General features: G+C 33.6%; 2 protein-coding genes across 2 annotated transcripts; both read right to left on the minus strand.

Moving 5' to 3' along the window:
- Nucleotides 1–879: 879 nt before the first annotated feature.
- Nucleotides 880–3,039, minus strand: LOC142627332 (protein PHYTOCHROME KINASE SUBSTRATE 1). Its single transcript, XM_075801173.1, has one exon. It carries the CDS (start codon nucleotides 2,562–2,564, stop codon nucleotides 1,029–1,031), a length of 1,536 nt encoding a protein of 511 aa, XP_075657288.1. The 5' UTR covers nucleotides 2,565–3,039; the 3' UTR covers nucleotides 880–1,028.
- A 4,461-nt stretch (nucleotides 3,040–7,500) lies between these two features.
- On the minus strand, nucleotides 7,501–13,039 carry LOC142627614 (putative methyltransferase PMT2). Its single transcript, XM_075801487.1, has 7 exons — nucleotides 12,691–13,039; nucleotides 11,183–11,837; nucleotides 10,841–11,051; nucleotides 10,369–10,651; nucleotides 9,649–10,038; nucleotides 9,278–9,355; nucleotides 7,501–8,046 (listed from the first exon to the last, which is right to left on the minus strand). The coding sequence occupies exons 2-7, from the start codon at nucleotides 11,831–11,833 to the stop codon at nucleotides 7,815–7,817; spliced, it is 1,845 nt and encodes a 614-aa protein (XP_075657602.1). The 5' UTR covers nucleotides 11,834–11,837; nucleotides 12,691–13,039; the 3' UTR covers nucleotides 7,501–7,814.
- Between the last annotated feature and the right edge of the window lie 8,415 nt (nucleotides 13,040–21,454).

The following is a 21,454-nucleotide window of genomic DNA, read 5'->3' on the forward strand; positions in this document are numbered from 1 at the left end:
AGATGTCATGGTTTTATGGTTGAAATTAAAATACCTCTTGATGTTCATGTGAAAAAGTTTTTAGTTCCTAAATAGGTTTCAAGTATAGCTTAATCATTATGTTCGATTAACAAAGGATCACAAAGGATTGAGATTGTAATGATTTTGAAACAATAGGGTGTAAATTGTTGTGGTTGAACTTTAGGATTAAATTACTGTCAAACTCGGAAATTTATTATGTTATTACCCTTAGTCTTAAAAAAGGATCCTCTCCATTTCAATGACCTTTAGGTCAATTGGTACTTCCTAGTATTCCTAACAAAGACTTCTACTGTTTGAATCCCTGTTCTCTACTTAAGATATATATAAGATAATGGAGAAAGTCAATTTTCTTATTACTATTTTGTTTATCTTGTATCTAACAGGTGTTTTCTATGGAGGGGGTCCAAGACTTTAATGGAGATTAAATGCAAAGGTATTCAGCCGACAATTCAAAGGAAATTGTAGAGTTCGTAGAGTTCTCCCGTGTTTCCTGCAGGTGGTCCAGCACAGAAAATATGCCCAAAATGTTTGACAGATTAACTATTTAATTTCAGGTTAGTTGCACCTTCTAAGTCAGTTAGATGTTATAATTCTCAAGTTTATATCCACAAAGCCCCAAACAAAAAGCAAGCTTTGTAGCCTTGTTAACATGCCTGCAAAGAGGAAGCACTTCAAAACCAACTATGCATGCGTGGACAAAGAAAGAAACCTCTAAACACACAAAGACATTTGCAACACACAAAGATACATAATACATCCAAATAATGCATTTTCTAATACTCATGCTTGTGGCTCAAGAAAATTAGTAGAAAAGAAAAGAAAAAGTTACACATACAGAAAGATAATGAAACAGAGGAATGTAGGTATATATGGCTTTTTGAGGTGGCCTTAATCATAGAGCACCTTGTCGGATTCACTAAAAAAGAAAAATTGTGAGATAAACCTTACATCATACTCAATACAGATTATAGAACTGAAGCATACTTCTACAAAGAAAATGTAGATTACTAAATGTGCAAAACATTTGTAGCATGAGGTGACTGTGGCCGAGGGAGTGAGTGTGAGCGTGTGCGTGTGGCAATGGCAACACTGGAATTGAAACCTGTTAGCTTGGTCTCAGCTTGAAACCTTGTCACTGGAGTGAAGGAATCCAAGCTGCGTTGCATTTGTGGGTAAACATTTGCCTTCTCAATTGTTTTGTAGGCATCTCCTGCAACTCTCACAGCTTTGTGACTCTTACAACCCAACAAAATGCCTGAACGCCGCTTCTGTATCTCTTTGTTAGTCTTAGTTTTGGCATCAATAATTGCTGAAGAAACAGTTTTTGTTGGACAACTTGTCATTTTTGTCGGCCTTAGCTCTTCACAATCTGACATTACTGAGACATCTGCAGCACTAGCGGTGACTACACTCCACTCTATACTTGCCTCACTTGGTGCATAACAAGTTGTTGGGGTGACACAGCCAGAAGTGGCATCTGATGCTTGCCTTGCAAGAAAAGGGTTGGCTTTGCCTGTGAGGCTCTCTATCTCAAACAAGTCTGAACTTGCATCACTCTCAGTATCATTGTAGTTTCCACCAGATGGCACAGAAAATTCATGATCCTCCACTCTTGGAGCAGCATCCCAAGACAACATTGTTAGCCTCCTCTCAAGGCTTAAAGACTTGTTTCTCCTTTCCAATACAGGCGAGCCAAACACTTCTAGGGACTTTCGTGGTATTTTCTCTAGCTCTTCTTGAATCTGACATTTAATAGGCATAGTTCCCACACCAGAATTTAAAGTTGGGAAAGTAAAACAGTTTTCTCTGTTCAACCCAATTCCCAACTCATCCAATCCATGGGAGTGCATCTCCTCCTCAACCTTGTTGTCCAGGCGAGGAGTATGTACTTGAACTGCATCAACAAGTTCTAATTCGGTTTTCCTAGGCTCTCTTTTATTTGCCTTGCCTTGGACTACACTAGGGGTAGCACTTTTGTTGAAACTGATTTCACCAACTTGTTCTCTAATTTCAACAGCGTCTTTATCAGAGCATTTGCAAAGAATAGCAAGAATTCTTTTTCCGCGTACCTTCTCTGCCTTAGTCCTTGAAGGGTTTTTTAAACCAACCTGCAATAATGCACTTTGGCTATTCCAACTTGATTCAGAATGAACACTTGGAGTTCGAGGCTGAACTTTGTACTTCCCAGTGCCTACCTCAACTCCTTCTTCTTTCTTGTGTTGGTACTTCCTTGCACTACTCATGCTAGCAGTTGATGCACTATCATCATCCATTACTCCATTGAAATACTTCTCAGCACCAAATACTCCAATTTCTTCTTCATCTTCCTTTTTTGTTCCCATTTGAGTTTGTTGCTCTTCAGTGGTAATGACAGGCATGAGGTCTCCGCTTGACTCAGCAAGTTTTCGAATAAAGATTTCTTCTGAGCCGTTCAGATACGAAGAAAATGAGGCATCCCGGAGATTGTTATTGTTGTTGCTTCCAAAGGGCAAAGTTTGTGAGAGGCTGGGATTGCAAGCTGTAGTTAAAGTAATCATAGACATGGGATGGCTGTTCTTTTAGTCTAAAAGAGAACTTGTGCAGGACAAAACCAAAAAGAAGAGAAAATGACTAAAGAGGAGTTCTTTTCTCAATGGGGTTGGAACAAATTGGACAAGAAGCACAAAACTACAAAAAAAATATGAAAAAGACCCTACGCTAGGAACAGAAAAGAAAATTAATCTCAGGAGAATCTAGAGGAACAACTTCTCTGCAGACAAAAAATACTTAAAAAGATTTGGAGAAACCTGAGGTCCCTATGATATAACTAGCCGAAAGAAACTTAACCTGAGCTTTGATGAAATCCAAACCTGAAATCAGATGGATGGAGAAAACTTGGATAGAACAAGAGGGTCTGAATCAATTTCTAGGCTCATGGCTGCTTTGCTTATTGACAACTAGTTCTTTAAGTAGGCATGTGCAGCATGCAAAATGTTAATAATGTAGGGCCATATGCTTTGAGGCCTACCAATGTTAACAAATTGGTAAATTTTCACACAACATGAAAATTTTCTAGAGTTTATTTAACATTATCTGATGATAATCCTTAGATCAACCCAGCCTATATTGATATGATAATTTTATGCTAAAAAATATGGATCTCTTGAAAATGGAACTATCTTTGACATGTTGCTTTTCAAGTGGGGATAACTTGACAATGAGTACGGATATTGACAAGATAAATAACTTGATTGGATTACCATATCACGCTACTAAGTCTGCTATTTAAACAAGAGAGGAAATAATGGAGTGGGTGGTCCACATGTGGATTTAATTCTTCATTTCTACACAAACACTTTCAAGCATTTTCTTACACCCCCAATAATTGATTTTGAGTTGGTAATTTGAAACGGTTATTTACACAAGCAAAACATTCCTATCCCTTTAATTGAAGATGCTTTATTAAGTCAGGTACAACCGCAATATATGATTGGTGTAATGGTCCCAATAATATATTTTGAGTAGTATATTTGATATGGTTTAGTCACACAAGCAAAACTTTTTGAAATTCTGGTACCTTTGTTCTATTCATATGATCCTCATTCATATGTCCCTTATCAATGTTGATCTGTCTAGAAAGTGATGCGTGAAATGTGAATAATCCTTATAGCAAAAATGAAAAGACGGCAAATAAATTTGTAATGTGTTTTATTAGTAGGCAAAACTTAGATTTTTCAGTTAAACTTAATCTCGTAAATATGTCACATGGGTGACTTTAGAAAAGATAAGACATTTTTTATTATATTGGTCAATGAAACTGTGTGATTAAATTTAATTAGTAAATTACCCATGCGATGCATGGATAATGTTATAATGTTTTATATAAGATGATTGAAGAATGTTGTATATGTATTATAGCATAATTATTATAGAACTTTATTAATAATGAGTTTATCATAAAAAGCAACAATTATAAATTGCATACATATATCTGTTATAATTATTGAATTGAAATAATGAGAAATAAAAAATAAATTTAAAATATAAAAAAAACACTCCTATTTCAACGTCAATGTTTAACCAAATCCTATTAAAGTTCAAAATTAAAACTAAAATTCTAGTGAGTGCAGTTACTGCCAAATTTGCCAAGTTTAGATTTGAAAACACTCTATTATTTTTTGTAAGTATTACAAGCTAATATCAACATAACCATTTGCAATATGCAGTAATTTGAAAGTCACAAACCATAATGGTTAAAAAGTAATTACAACATATAAATTTGAATGATCCCTTAAAGCTTTCAAATCTTCAATCCTTCATCATACATAGAAAACTTCATTAATTTTGCATGCCTTAAAATTATAAATTATTATTAATTAAAAAAGAAAAGTTCATTCTAGTTGAAAACATTAAAAATAACATCCCAAAGGAAACAACGGGGTAAAATAAAATTGACCTCAAAGGAATACTCCAATTCTGATGATACATTTGTGATTTTGGCAAAAATGTGCAAACTGTGGAGAGAGAGCCATTGGATATGATTGGATCCTTTGTAGACCGGCGACAACGTGGCGTGGGTGACAATGGTGGAGATTTGGGCTGTCTAGTGGCGGTGGTAGGTGGTTTAGGATTTCAATTTGGCTAAATGGTGGGTTTTGGGTTTTCAGTTTCTGCTGTGAAATTTTTTCAGTTTGGCTCAAGGGATGATGGTGAAATTGTAGATTTGTTTGGCGATGGTGATGAAGATATGGTGGTGATGTTGTAGAGTGAAGAGGAGAGGCAAGAGAGATGAAAAAATTATAGAAATTGTTGAGATTTTTGTTAAGACTCAGGGCTGGAAGTATGGTAAAGCCTAAAATGTAACTTGGATAAGTGCAAGGGGTAGGCAAATGAAGGTTTAGACGCAGGGCTGAATTAATGGTATACTTGAAAGTTTAAACATTAGAGGAGTGAGGAGTAATAACAGATGAGGTGTAAAAACTTGAAACCAAAAAAAAAAAAAAAAAAAAAAAAAAAAAAAAAAAGAAAAGAAAAGAAAAAAGATGGATGGATTAAATAAAAGAGTTATAGAAAGCGCCACTTGGCAGAACCTCGTGCTCTCTCGCATGAGGTCTCTGCTTTTATATATATATTGATTGATTGATTGGAGAATCTAACGTATAATACCCAAAACTGTAACTAATATTTACCCTTTATTTAATACCGTGCTGGTTTAGCAAGAGATGCCAAATTACCAATACTGTAGTATTTGTATCTTGGTCATCTTGGGAAATAAAGAAATAAGAGGCTGAGAATATTTCACCCGTACATTGTATCCAACCATCCATGCTTGAATTTCCAAGCCACAAACTATCACATCCAATCATATTTGTGTACCATAGATCTACAAGCTTCTTAATTTGTGTATTTTAGAGAGATGTTGTCCACACAAAACCCACCCTACCATAAACCAAGTCCATAAACAACAATGGCATTGACTCACCCTTCCTGTCGACTATATAAGTCCAAAGCATTCATTTAGTACGACAAAATTCACAATGTAAGGCAGCTAATGAAATAAAAGAGGGAAAGAAAAAGCAAAATTTTCAAGTAACTCATAGACAATCAAAAATCCTATGCAACATTGGTTACCTCAGCAGGCAGGGATTGTTGGGCTTGGTTATCTGGCCCCTGATCCAAACAAAGAGTTTGAGCCATGGGGCTTGGGCTCAAACTGGCATTACGGATTGGGGATTAGCTTCTGCTCTTGTCCATGGTGGATGATGGGCTAGCCGTAGAGAGGCCCGTGGTTACCTGAAATGCCTAGCTCAATTGAACAAATTACTTTATTATTATAATACCAAAAAAAAAAAAAATCTTTGGATTGATGAAAACAGTGGACACCACTAAAAACCAAGTTGTTTGGATTGATTTTTGAGTTGAGTTTCCATAACTCAAAACTCAAAATTGAATTTTGAGTTAGAGTTATGGAAATTGAAAACAAAATTTAGATGTTTCCAAATTTTGAGTTAAATGTTTCAGTGACATTATTGTAAATAACTCAATTATAGTGGGGCTTGCGTGAGTGTATTGTCAAATCAAACTATTGTAGTGTGTAACCATTGGGAGCTAGCTATTTACTCTTTCTTTTTTTTTTTCCCTTTTCAGGCAGCTTCTCTTCTTTAAGTGGGCCCCACCACTTTATGCATTATTAGAACTTTAGACATGAGATGTGCAACCAAGATAGAAACCAAACAAATATTTTCTAAAGTGAGTGAAAAAGTAGAGTTAGAAATATGAGTTATGAGAATTGAGTTTGAATAATATGATTTGAGTTATGGGAACTGAATTATGAGTGACGCTTAAATCAAACACCTCCTCAGTTTTCATCTTTCTATTTTCTTTTCCCAAGTAAGGCCATGCATTTTGTCACCTCACACCGATTATTATTACGCTCTTTATAAATTGTTGACTATTGAGGCTCAATTAATATCTTAATATAGGATATAAAGACACCAATCCAAAAGCTTAAGCTTAAATTTGACTTCAATTATGTTATAGTAATTCCTTATGGTCTCTATTTTTTCTTCATGTAAGCAAGACTCTTACACGTATATACCCAATATATATAGAGCAAGACTTAGGTACAATACTAAGGTGCTGTTCTTTAGGTTTCCCTTTTAAGATTCTGCTATGTGGATTTTTTCTTATGGGATGGAAGTATACTTTTTAGTTAAGTAACCACATGGCTGAATCTTAAGATGAGAACTTAAGGAACAGCATCTAAGTTACTGTATCTAAGTTTTGTTCATATATATATAGCAGTAATTATATTGGCTTCGACATTTATAGTCTAGCCTCCGCCTCCCATATCTTCTCATGCATTCACTTCATGGCAAAACATGAACTCTTAAACAGTCTTGTTCAATTTAAATTTGCACAATGATAGGTTCTACACATAAATTTGTCAACAGAATGAAGATACTAGATTATACCTTCTTCCTCTAATTAATCTTTCTCTGATCTTTTCTCACACGTCTTTCATTTCTGTGCCTCTACTTTGATAGGAAACAAGTTAGCAACTCAGCATACCATTTTGTTGCCTTGATTCTAAAACACGTGCAAAGAGAAATAGTAATGGTAAATCTTGAAGTTAGGCTAGGAAATTCTACAACTTGAACAAAACACAGGCTTTCTCAGCCAGAAGAATACACCCAAATAACTTGATTTTGGCAGGAAATAAATAACTATCAAATCTTCTGGCCAGAAGGGAGGGGGGGAGGGAACTAAATTACACTTTTGACTATTAAATTTTGGGTTTGTTTTCATTTTAATCTTTCAAGTTTGAGATATTTTATATTGGTTCATCAAGTTTGATTTCGTCCATCTTCATGAGTTAAGTGCCAACAAAACTACATCAGTTCTCTCGACGGCCAAATTGGTCACGGAAAAAGAAAAAGAAATACTACTTTAAAAAATGGAATCGAGCTTGGTACACCCGAAAAATATCTTAAAGCAAGGTAACCAAAGTAAAAATAACTTTAAACTTTATGGTCAAATGTGTAATGGATGCCAAAAAATTAATAATGCCATAAAGGCATAAACCTTACAAGCATAGCTTTGTAGCTTCTCTGTTTATAAATTACTACCAAAAAAAAAATACATTGGGCCAAGTAAAGGTTAGTTGAACAGGAGTAGCCCTTTCCCTATGCTTAAGTACTCATGCAGTGGAAGTGCTCATTGTAAAATAAACAAATTTTTGTGAGGACTAGTCTAACAAAGGGAATTGCCAGCCTAACCCATGTCATGGTTCTCAACATTTTCCTCTTCAGAACTCAATGTGTAGATGTGGAGTTTCCACCTGCAACCCAATATTGCTTCACAGCAACCAATATTTTCTCAGGAACAAGGGGACCATCCTCATGGTCCACCATTTTAGTATCCCACCTCATCCCGCTGACTATCTTCTTCACCTTGATTAGCACATCAACTTCGTCACGGAATATGACTGCTCCTTCAGGTCGCAAAATCCTGTCCATCTCCACGAGAATATCCTCTGCATCACATCTGCATTCATATAATCATCAAATACAAGTTATAGAAGTGCAGGGAACAATCAACTGAATCTGAATCTGAATCTGAATCTGAAGTGAATAGTTAAGTATGACTCAGACTCATCCAAGAGGAAAGTTAAAACTCATCTACAAAGTTTGTAAGGTGCCTAAAACCAAGCAGGATAATTATGCATCATCATAATTGGATTCTTTTAATGGTTTTTTTTTTTTTAAATCAAAGATTGGTTTTAGATGTAAATGTTCAGCCATAATGCATTTACATAGAGCCCCTAAAGCAACAAATTGGAAGTACTCTATATAGGGTGCACTAAGCACAAAGTTGCTAGGGAGTTACCCCACTTCTGCTCAAACAAGAGACTCTTACAAACAGGGAAAATTACAAGGGCTGCTCTAAGAACAAAGCTGCAAGGGAGCAACTGAGTTTCATCCCACAAAAAGACTTGAATAAGAACTCACCAATTGAACATCCAAGGTCAGACAACATTTTCTCAGACAAGTATCCAAGGGAAGGCCACATTTTAAGCTTTGAATGCTCAAAAAGCCCAAATTGATTACATACAAGCTCATGAAATTGTTGAAGCATTGCTTATGCAGTTAAAGCAACATAATTCCACTAGACGTCTTGCCAAAAGAAGGCACTACATAAGAATTGCTAGACAAGCTACATGAAGCCACTTGACTATTGAGTTGTGAAGAATAATTGAGTAAACTCAACAGATATATTCTGATAATTATAGATTACAATAAGAGCATCAAGTTCCAACATGCTCTTCTTCTTCTTTTTTGTTTTTTTGTTTTTTGTTTTTGGTTTTTTTCTTTTTCTTTTGGGGTGTGCGTGTGTGTGTGTGTGTGTGGAGGCATGGAAGAGGAAAGAAAAGGGGAAAAACCCCGGGGGGTGGAGAAGGGTTTAGGCAAATCGTACAGGCTGATCTAGTTCAAGACGTTACTAAGCACAGTCCAACTTCAACCATACTAAGCTTGAATTGTCCCACTTATGGCTCAGTAACACGTCCAAAGCCAAATATTTTATGTCACATAAGGGAAAATATAATTGTTTACCCATGACCTTATCTGGAGAATAAGAATAAGCTTCTCCATACTAACTATAAATTAGCAAGTGTATAACATCCTTCATACATAATGAAGGCTGGAACTACACACTTAAGAGTGGGCAGAAAACTTGAATTCAGGGATTTGGGTGCACAAATATTTAAGTAACATACTTGTCCTTGTACAAACTGAAAACGCCATGTGCATGAATGAGATCGTATGTCCTTGGGTATGTGGAGAAACCTTCACACCTGAACCAGCAAAGATATTAAAAGTAGTAAGCCAACTCTGCAACATTAGGCACATTGTAATTACTAGAACCCTACACAAGATGAGCCATAATAAACATGTTGCAAAAATAAACCTCCACCAGCAACCAAACATTTTATGGTGAGTATTCAAAGCTATCTACTTTAGAACAAATGCATAGGATATTTGAATAAGAAGCAAAGGCCTTTTCCAAAAAAACCCAAAATAAGTACACTAAAACGATTCTTTTCAGCTAAGATAATTAAACAGCACCAGAAAATTGAGAAAGTTGTACCAGTCATGATAGATGCCAATCAATCCTCGCTCATATATGACTCCCAGTGTATTTTTTTCAGCTATAGTGGGCACAACATTCATGACCCACAATTTGGAAGATTCAAGTGCTGCGGCAAAACCTCCCAGACCAGCATTCATATCCATAATGTTGCGATACCTTCCTGAGTCTATAATTTTATTGACTTTCTTATAAGCCTTCACATGCTTCTTCCAGTTACTGTTGTCCTCCTGGTATGTCTCAACAGAAACTCCAGGAATAGATCCACTAGCAACTCTAGGAGGGACTGAATAAAGCCTTTCTGGAAATGCCTTCAGTTCACCACCAGCAACTTCATCTGAACTTCCAGCATCAGGATATGGAGTTACGCATGCCTCCATTTTCTTATACCTAAAAACCATCAAATTAAAAGAAAACTTAATAACAGAATGGCCAAGTGAGTGTGTCAACAACATTAGCATGGCTCAGGTTTAAGATTCTGTTGAATTTCATAATGACCAAGCCTGAAGCCCATTGAAGCAAAAGTTTAATGTTAATATTGTTCAGCCACTTCTTTCAGAAATCATAATAATATTGGTAGATTAATAATCCCAAGGCCTTTAGTCTGGTTGATACTTGATAGCAAACCTGGGTTACGACCAAAAGTTTTCAAAGAAATAAAAGGAATATTGGTATAAGTTAGATAAATTGCAACACTATGTTCCTTAATTGCATGCATACCAGACATCATCCGCTTCAACTGAGTTGCAAAATGTAGCCTTTCTGCCACGACATGAATCAGCATTTACTCTCTTTCTCCAAATGGCAATTTCACCCTTCTCGGACTTCTTCTCCCAGCAAAGAAGCTTAGCAATCTCTTCTATCTTTCTTTGCTCCTCCTGAAGTTCCTCCTTGGGACGTTGCCATGCTTTGTAGTTATTCCTCCAATTGATTGGAGGACCCGAAAGAACCCAGTAACCACCAGGTCTAAGAACTCGGTCAACTTCCATCAGATACATTCCATCTACAAAGAGAACAATAAAAGACACAATTTCAAGGACTGCTGCCATCACAACTTTAGTACAATGTGGAGATTCTATATTGGGCAGGATACAGGGGGCAAAGGAAGACTAAATGGCAAAATTGCAAGTCCTTTCTAATAAAATCTCATTGCTACAAGCACAAATTAACAATTACAATATATAATTCTCACCATTTGACCCCCATTGGATTAAGCAACGAGAACAGTGAGCCATGTCAAAGGCCCTAGATGGATATGGTAACTTTACAGTACCCAGGACACCTATAACAGCAGGTACACCCCTTTCAAGAGCAAACTGAACCTGTGCTTCATGTGAGTCTCTTGGTGCAAATGACATGGCTAGAACATTTCTACTCATAAGGTATGCCCCCCAACTGGCAACCTGAGCAAAACAACCTATTGTTAGAATCTTAAAATCACAGATAAACAAATAAGTTGATCAGCCTCCCAGAAAACAGATAAAGGGATTGAACAGGTAACAAAATAAGTGAGAATTTTGAGAACTTAACATACCCCGCAACCAGTATCAAGTGCAGTTCTAACCATCCCATTTTTAATCGGTATTACTGAAGCAAGCTGATCAATATATTTATCAGCACCTTGAGGAAACTGTGTTCCTCCACCAGGGAACCTGAATACATTTCCCTCGTATTGAATCCAGTTCTGAACAGCCTTCTCAACTGTCAAGCTCTTATATGGTGCATTTGCATAGGGTACATAGTCACGACTCTTTGGCCAGGGGAACGGAGTAACATATCCCTTGGGTGCTGGGATTAGGCAATGTAACTTCTCTCCCTCAGGAGGACAATGTCTCTCTCGATAAATCATATTTTCCCTTGGGAAAGTCATCGCACGCTTCTGATCTTGGCAGGGTGTGTAATCAGTGTAACGAGGATTACATGGTTTAAAAGCTTTGGGTTTTGATTCAGATTCATCAACTGCCACAACTTCGCCACCATGATGTGACTCAAAATTTAAATTCGAGACTATATTGCACTCTGTCTCACCTTTAGTGATTTGCATAGCAATACTATCTCCCTTCCCAAAACCGCTTCTCTGCCATGCACCCAGTATATAGAAAAAACAGCACAAGCCAACTACAATAAAAATCTGTATAGAGCTCCTAGTCCTACCATCGGCTGAATTTGTTTTTGTTGCCATCATGCACCTGGAAAAAGTGCCCACATTCTTTTTAGTACTATGGAAAATGAAGAGCCTCACCAAGCTGAATACTAATTCAGAACAGCAAAACCAGACACATGCACACAAGCATGGAAGTAAATATGTGTATCAGTGAGTGTCTTCCACAGTTAAAAAAATATATCTTCCTTTTACTTTTTAGGCTTTTACCATCACATATTAAAGAAATAACAAAAACCCAAATCAGGGAAACACAAAATCAGCATTGGGTGTCCTCCACTGAACACTAATTACAAACCAAAGCACTACAGGAAACCATGAAACCAGAACTAGTGAGTTCAGCACCAATGTATAAAAAATTATAAATAAACTGTCAATTTAATGAGTCAATTGTCACTTTAAAGTGCAATAAACCTTAAAACCACTCAAAATCGCAGGGAATTACATATACCACGTCCCACAATTCATAAATATCAAGGTAAAGCAAGTATTCCAGAATCACATACATGTATGAATTAAAAATCTAGCTTTAGATCTACTTCAACCCAAAAAAAGAAAAACATTTTTGCTCCAGGGTCAAGCAATGAAAAATAAAAATCCATACTTTAAATAAAATATTTATAAAAAAAAAACATTTGGGTGCTAAGAGAAAATTTTCCAACTTTTCAATCTTAAAACTCTTTTCACCAATTGAGATCCCCCAATAAACAAAGCAAAACCCTCCATCCACACAGCTGAATTCCAAGTACTAGAGTTCAGTTCAGTCACCACCCAAAGCAGCCAAAAGATTAACTACTTAAAAAGAAAAACTTTATCGTACTAGTAAGCAATAGATCCAAGTCTAATTAACAAAAGAAAAAAAAAAAACAGAGATCTCTTACAAATGGCATGAAGAGGAACAAGCAGAAGTGGAAGATCTCACAAGCCAATCACAAAGTGTTAAGATTTAGTATAAAATAAACTCCTTTTCTTTCTGGGGTTCTGTTTTTCTGAGAAAAAAACAGTGATCGAAGCTAAAACTAATAGGATAGAAGTGGAAATGAGGGGATCCAATGAGAGTGGAACGTGTTGTTTGGTAATAAATCTCTTCTGGTAAAACCTTGAAAAAGCTTTTTCAATCAAAGTAGTTTTGTTTTCCCAGAAGGGAATTTCTGGCTTTTTCAATTAATGTGTCTTTTGTTTTTGTTTCACAGTGAGATCGTGTTTCGGACTGATGATAAATGGACTAATATATAGTGAGGAAAAAAAGGGGACTTTGTGACCCCTTTTTTTCTCACTCAATCTGTGTGTATTGTTGATGTTTTTGTTAGTGCAATTATTATTACAATAATAATATTTTTTAAAAGATAATAATAATAATAACAACTATGGTTCAACCGACCTATGGAAATTTTTAAGGTTAAAACTCTATATAGGTATAGGTTGTTTATAACATGTTCAATCCAAATGGATTCTTAAAAATATTTGGGCTTTTCATGTACTTAAAATTACTTATTTAATGATTTTATAAAGTTAAACTTTATAGGTTTTTTTAAATGTTCAATCTAGGAGTATAGGAATTCTTAAGAATGTTTGGGTCTTTTCATGTACTAAAAAATAATCATACTTAAAATCACTTATTTAATTATTTATGCTTATTTCCATAAATGTATCTCTTATTTTGTGTAAAATTATTGTGTAGAAAATTATAAACTTTGAGAATGGCATGAGTTAGTTTCATTTCAATTTTTAAAAAATATTTTTCTCTAAATTAGTTATTTCTAATTATTTTTGTGTTGACATTCTTAGTAGCTACCTAAGTTTTATTTCACAATTAAATCTTTTGATTATATATATTTCCTTAATAAGTTAAACTCGATATTCTTTTATGACTTATCATTTAGATGATTGTTGAAATAGATTATATATATATTTTTAAATATTGTAAAATAAAGCAATTTTTTCATAATATTTTGACAAATTGAAACAATATAATATTTATTTTAATAAATGTTATAGATATAATACTCAAAAGATTGAGTTCTTTTATTTTCATTAGTTTTTTTTTAAGAGGGTTTCAACCTATAGTGTCTCCTGATGATAGTTTTTTATTATCAAAACAAGTTACCAATTGGTTTTTTATCTAGATAGGGATTGAACGATTTTTGAACCTCAAATCTTCTATTCAAGCATTATTAGTTAATAATCCAATATTACATTAAAAAAATCATTAGATTATATATTTAAAAATAAGAGTATATTAATTAGGAGCTTGAGTTAATTTTTTAGATTAAAAAATTATTCAATTTTGTAATAAGCGGTACAAACAAGTCCTATCCTACTCCATACCGACAATCCAAACTAATTATTGAATAGGGCTGGTTTTTTTTTTTTTTTTTTCTTTGATAGGAGAATATGATTGATTTGATTAGTTGTTATTTAGTTTCAATCAATTTGACCATTCTTATTTGCCCAAAAACATTTGGGAAAGATTTATGTCTATTAGCCAGTTCCACTGAACATATTAGGATACATATATGTGTCTTAGATTGAACACGTGTTTGCATCGTAATGTATCTAGTGAAACTGGCTATTAGACACAAGCGCCACCCAAAATTATTTTGACCATTTTCGATTCCACTGAAGTCTTTTTGTGAGCTTTATAATTCAATGTATTTTTTAATTATCTTTTGTTGAACAATATTAAATTAAATCCAAAGTCATATAAATTTGATTCCTTTCCAATTGAAATAGCCTAGAAAATTTGAACACCTATAATTCAATTATATAATTATTTGCATAATCGACAATGATATATATATATATATATATATAACTATTTTTGGATACAATTATTATATATAATTTAAAAATTAAGAGCCTTTAAATATGTGCATTATTTGATTTTCTATTGATAATTTGATATGATATAAAATTATGTGATGAAATATTAAGTGTGTGTGTATATATATATATATATATATTTATTTATTATAAAATTATTAATAACTTCAAAATAGCACATTGGAGTAGACCTGTATCAAGATATTTCATTCTAGTGAATAAAACAAGAGTCCGATTAATGTGTGCCCTTAGACATCCATTTTTAGAAACATTTTATGAGGAATTGAAAAAATTGTAAAAATTTCAATTCCCGGTAAAACTTTTTCCAAAAATGGTATATTATTGTGTGCCCTAAAGGCACGCCTTAGTAAAATCCCCCAAATGATTATTTGAATAAAATTGACAACTTTATTTGAATCTCCTTCTGATATTTTTGCTACTTATGTTTGTTTGGAACATTAGGGTATTTGGTACATGCACTTAAAAACTGAAAACATGTGTGGAAATATGCGTGGGTGAAAAAGTATGTGAAAATACGTGTAATTTTTTTTTACTTCGCTGGTTTATTAGATCTTAAAAAAAAATTATAAATTATAATTAACTCAACTGATAAAGTTTCTGATGGTTGAATAAGATATTTAAAGTTCAATTCTCGCCTACACCAAAAACCAATTGATGTATTGGTCCGATAATAAAAAACTATCATCAAAAGTGGTGTCTACACCAAAAACCGATTAATATCTTGATCTGATAATAAAGAGCTATCAATGGAGTGTTTGCGGTGCGATTTTGGGCCATTTTTAGCACCACCATTTATGATGTGGTTTAACTAAAACCTTAATTACACTGCACCTTATTTTTGTGATCACACGTGTGGTGCGATGTGGTTTAGAGTTAAGCCAAAACTATAACCACATCGCACCTTATTTTTGCGGTTACATGTGTGATGCAGTATATAAAATGCGGTTTGAACGATTTGATTATGGTATATTTTTCAAATTTTGTGCTTTTTCTACTCAGCATAAAACTAATTTTTCCCTTTGTTATGGTTTAAGTTTTAAACTATTGAGCTAGTTTTTTTTTTTTTTTGGTTTTCCTAATCAACACTTCCTAGGATTATCAAACTTTTTTTTTTTTTGAAAAATAGGATTATTAAACTATTAATAATATATTTAATATTAAAAATAAACAAATATATTACTATATAGAACTGGTGCGGTACAGTACAATCATGGTTTTAAAAACTGAACCGGGAATAAAACCGTTTTTTTCAAAATTTCCGGTTTTTGACCGGTTTTGAGACATATAACCGGACCGGACTGCACCGTTTTTCCGGTTGAACCGGTCGGACCGGCCGGTCCGGTCCGATTTTTAAAACATAGGGTACAATACGTTTTTTATTATAAAATTGCAAATCATACTGCACTATGTGATGTGGTGTGGTGTAGTGCATTGTTACTTGGTTATGTCATTTTATAGGTATTTTTGGTGTGTTTTTTGCAGTTTAATAAACACCCTTAACTATCATAAAGAGTGGACGTCATAACTTAAAACTCTCTTTAAAAAAAATAAACTATAAGTCATGTAAAAAGAAAAACTTTCTCACTTTAAAAAGTAAATTTACGTAAGCTAAATTAGGAATAATCTAAAAATCAACATTCCCAAATAACTCCTGACATTTTTTTCTAAAAAAAAAAAAAAGATATCTTACCAACTACAAATAATTGAATGAAAGCAAACTAGCCCAAAAAAAAAAAATCATAAGATCCAAACCCAAGCATCTCGAAACATGAGACAAGGATCTCTGTTTTCAATCGATTAATAGTAAAATAATTCATCAAAAACATTTGTTTACTTTAACTCAAAAAAAAAAAAAAACATTTGTTTACTAAAACAAAAATTACATCTTTTTTTTTTTTTTTTTGAGGGGGAAAAATAATAATAATTGGACTCCGTGTCTGCTAGGTGTGTGGAGAGTTGTGCGAAACGCATTAACTTACTGGGATTCTGATGGGAATGGGACCCACGCGCTAATAAATAAAAAAAAACAGCTGGGTAAAACTGGACATGTGGGTCCCACCACACTCTTGCCGGTGTGTGATTTTATGAGTTATTGCGACCGTGTGTTCTTCCTGTTCACGGGTCAGTGTCTTTTGACGGCTGTGGATCAACTCGCATGCGGCGATCACAGTATAAAATCTTTTTTCATTGAATAAAAGATTTGATATGTTATTAATAATAAATGATGAAATAATCTCAATAGTAGACTGATATGAGAAGTAATAAACATCCGGTCAATCCAAGTGTTATGAAAATTAAAAATGTTATAAAAGCTATTGCCTATATGATTTTTGTTTAGTGTTTCAATGCATTGATCAAACACGATATTGATGCATGACTAATTTTAGACATATGTAGCAATTGTATTGTATTGAGTGCATTGGATGCAAGCCATAATTGGATAGTTTTTTTTTTAATAATAATTTGATAGTTGGGGGTATAATTATTTAAACTATGAATGTTTTTGTTAAAAACACTATAATGTGCTAACTAGTTGAGTTATAAATTTATTAGAAACCACAATCATATAGGTTAATGTTTCATCAAACGTGTGTTTGCTTAAAATAAAATAAATGTGCCACTTGTCTTAAGTTGGTTGATTTTGTTTTATTGTTTGGATTTATATTTTATTTATTTAAAAGTATGCTTGGTGTATTTTAAAAAAAAATTATATTATATTATATTATATTGTATTAATTTAGAGTTTTTTTGTTCAATAATATTGTGTAGTGTTTGGTCTCTCTTAAGAAGAATCAATTAAAATAATTCCTTCTCGCACTTGTTTTAAGAAAACAGAATTTGTGACTTAAATTCATCTTGAAAGTTAATATTAATTATAAAAATGTTAAATGAAAAGAGTCATCTTTGCAATATATTCTCTTTTTTTCTTTTTTTATAGTTGCAAGTTTTTTTTGAAAGGGGGGGGGGGTGTAAACTAAAAAAAATACACTTTGAAGGTTTGGGTTAATGCTAAGTACTGTTAAAACTTTTCAAAAATATCCAATTGCTTTCTGAGCACAAACGTCACTTAACATTGTTTGTAAGTTCTCCTACTCTCCTACTTCATTCTCTATTTTATTTATTTATTTATTGGTTTAGGAGAATCCTTCCTTTGCCATACTTTCTTGAACATATAATTGTTATATTGTAATCATTGTGACTTGTGCAATCAAGACTTGTTGGTAGGGTTGTCCATAGTTGATCGGCAGCTGAGAAGTTGACAGAATCGTTCGGGCCTAATCTACTTAATGTAGTGATCTACGACAATCCTATCCTCCGAAATTCGACAACTTTTAGGTCGAGTTTCAGTTTGTTGCAAGCAAACTCAATTCAAATTGATCTTGCTAATCTCCATCATTAAAATTTGGTATTCTCTGCATATATAAGGGTTTCTTTGTTGTCCTCCGCAAGATTTCAGTCAAATTTCATCAATATTGCCACCATTCTGGTCATGGACCTGGCAAGATATCAACCACATCTAACGAACTCCACCCTCCCCACCTTTTAGCCAACTTTGACCACAACCCAGACTTAACTTGAGCTGTTTGAACCAATGTCCCTTCACGATTGGCGAAGAGTTCCATTCTTCCCTGCTTGAAGTTCAAGTCGAGTATGAGTTGAGCACAAACTCGACCCGTGGACATGGGATAACCCTACTTGTTGGAAGAAAGCAAGTGACTTAGATTAATATGAAATTTTGAAACAGTGTTATGTGTCACTTGTGTAATTGTGTTTGAAGAGTCAAATATATAGAAGTACTTGATATCAACTTAAAAGTCAAACCTCAATAGTGAGTTTTTTTAAAAAAAAAAAATTCTTTCAAACTTTTTTTAAAAAGTAAATATTAAAGCTTCTCATACGCATGACTATACATATTAAACAATGTAGAAAGAGATCAGTTAAAAATGATTGCAAAATACCGGTTAAGAGTTTTTATAGCTACACTCTTTATGGCTTGTTTGGCAGTTTAGAGAGGGAGGAGAGTAGAGGGGAGTAGTGGGGAGGAGAGTAGAGGAGAATGATTACCCTCCACCTTGTTTGGATGTTTTTATAATTAGTAAGGGGGAAGGGAGTAATTAGCCATTTTCCTTGTTTTTAACATTGTAATTTTATAAATATAATAAGGGTAAATTAGGTAATTTACTTTATCAATAATTTTATGTGCTCTACTCTCCCTCCAAATCTCTCCAATTTGGAGGAATTAAAAATGAGGGGATTGGAGGTAGTTGAAATCCCTTCAAACCCTTCCAAACCCCTCCCCCTCCTTCCTTAAAAAACTCCCAAACAAGGTAATTGAATTACTCCCCTTCCCTCTACTCTACTCTCCCTCCTTTTTTAAACATCCAAACAGGCCATTAGTCTTTACTCAAGGTAGTTCAAACCCAAGTATACACGATGGTCCTCGTCATTGTTACTGTTGTCTGTTTGAATGTCGCTATCAATGATAGGTTAGTCATATGATTTGCAGTGGAGGTCCTAGTAGCATAAATTGTTCTTTTTATTTTTTTTATTTTTCTGATGGGAATAAATTGTTCTTGTTTGTTGTATGGCATTGTCATGTTTTTCCCCTCAATTTTGAGTGTCCTATCATCCTATAAACCTATGGTCAAAATTCAATGTCAATACTACTCAGTGCCGGCTCAACGGTATAGGCTAGTGATGTAGCCGCCTAAGGCTCCAAATGAAAAAAATGACCCTAAATTATAATCAACAGTATTAATTAAGTTGAAATATTAACAAATAAATAAAATAATATTTTCTTATCAAATAAAAAACAAATAAAAAAGAGAAAGAAATGCTATATCCATAACATTTTTCACAATATTTTTATAAATAAAAAATCCTAAATAGCAAATTGTTAAGGGTTATTATTGATAGCAAAAAAATAATTTTAATGGTAAGTTCGAATAGAAAACAAAAAATAACTTAACACCTAAGATCTGTAATAAAAAACATTGTGGATGTAGCATTTTTCTAAAAGAAAAAAGAAAAGAAAGAAAGCAATCCACAAAAATATTCATAACATTTTTCACAGTAGTCAAGTTTTCACTAGTTTTCAACTAAATTAATCACTGTGATGCCCCAATTTAATTGATTGATTGTGTGATATGTGTGTGTGTGTGATGAGTCTCACATCGGGAATCTACTGGGTAGATTTGGGCTTTATTAACAACTATAAGGAGCCTTTATTGTGACTAGTCCTTTTGAGGTATAACGCAGATGTGGCTGGCGCTTTTCCTTGGGTCGTTACATATGGTATCAGAGTTGGCCCGGTAACCCTGTGTGGGCTCGGAGACACTACTCCACAAAGTGGGCCATAACGAGGACGTTAGAGATTTAAGTGAGAGAGATTGTGATGCCCCAATTTGATTGATTGTGTGATATGTGTGGGTGTGTGATGAGTCTCACATCGGGTATCTACTGGGTAGATCTGAGCTTTATTAACAACTATAAGGAGCCTTTATTGTGGCTAGCACTTTTCCTTGGGTCGTTACAACCACTAACATCATTTTTTTTACTTACTACTATCAATCTGCCATATCAACAAATGTAAAAAGTTTTATCAAATTTTTTTTTTGTGTTTATAAAATTTTAAAAAAAAATCTACGTGACTCATGTTAATTAATACTCCCTCCGTCCCACTTTGTTTGTCCTGTTTGAAAAATTAAACTTTTTAAGGGAACATAATTTATTGTCTTATTTACCTTTTAAAAATGTATCAGTTTCCAAAACTACCCCTAAATAAATTTATCAAAAATAGGGGTATAATAGTTTTCTTTTCAAATAATTTTGAAAATAAAATTGGGGTATAATAAGAACATTAGTAAATTAATGACTTCTATTTTAGAAATAGGATAATATTTTGGGACATCCGAAAATGGAATAGAAGACAAACAAAGTGGGACAAAAGGAGTAGTAATTTTACATATGAAACAAGATAATCAATTTTCGCCTTAGACCTCCAAATATATCAAGCCGCCTGATACTACTTCTATTTGGTACAAGGTCTATTTATTATTATTTTTTGAATAATAACAATAATAATAATGATGACTTATCAAAAGAAGAAAGGGAGGCATAGCTCATCTCTAACTTCGGAGAAAGGAATCCAGAAGGAAGAGAAGAGATAGAGAGGTCTATTATGTCCCATGTACATGTGGTGTGGAATCAAAAGATGCAGTCATAGCAAATAGTGATGTTGAAATAATGATAATGCCTCAAGTATTAGCCAGTTGTTATTTGAATCTCCTAATTTATTTATTTTTTTGAGAAGGGAACTTTCCTAATGTAGTTATTCGAATTTGAGTTGTGGATTAGGAAAAAAATACTATCTTATGATAGGACTCTTATAGATAAGGTTAGATGATTAAATTATTTTATGTCATTTCAGTTGAATATGTATTTAAATATTAGTCATCTCGGAATTCGAATAAACTACCTATCTTTTAGTTTTAGTAATTTGTATAATATAATTCATGTTTGACTTTTAAGACATTAATTAATTAACTACACAAACTATGTACTAGTCACAAAAATAATAATAATAATAATAATAATAATAATAGACCAACTTTTGTTTTTCGGGAGAAGAAATATACTAGACCAACTTTTACAATGGGAATAAAAATAAATAAATAAATATATTCGAATACTAAAGAATATGGGATCGCATCATCACAATGCAACTGACATTTTGCCTCTTGAATAGAGTCAAAAGACTCAAAACTTGGGCTTCTCAAGCCTTAAAGGAACATGTTCTAG

Source organism: Castanea sativa, chromosome 3, assembly GCF_040712315.1.
Source record: "Castanea sativa cultivar Marrone di Chiusa Pesio chromosome 3, ASM4071231v1".
In the NCBI taxonomy this organism is placed as follows: domain Eukaryota; kingdom Viridiplantae; phylum Streptophyta; class Magnoliopsida; order Fagales; family Fagaceae; genus Castanea; species Castanea sativa.

Excerpts from the sequence above, each read along its gene's own strand:
- LOC142627332 (XM_075801173.1), bottom strand. The coding sequence starts at position 2,564 with ATGTCTATGATTACTTTAACTACAGCTTGCAATCCCAGCCTCTCACAA.
- LOC142627614 (XM_075801487.1), bottom strand. The coding sequence starts at position 11,833 with ATGATGGCAACAAAAACAAATTCAGCCGATGGTAGGACTAGGAGCTCT. Across the intron at positions 10,652-10,840 it reads AATCCAATGGGGGTCAAATG|ATGGAATGTATCTGATGGAA; the intron begins GTGAGAATTATA and ends TTCTCTTTGTAG. Across the intron at positions 10,039-10,368 it reads GTTGAAGCGGATGATGTCTG|GTATAAGAAAATGGAGGCAT; the intron begins GTATGCATGCAA and ends GATGGTTTTTAG.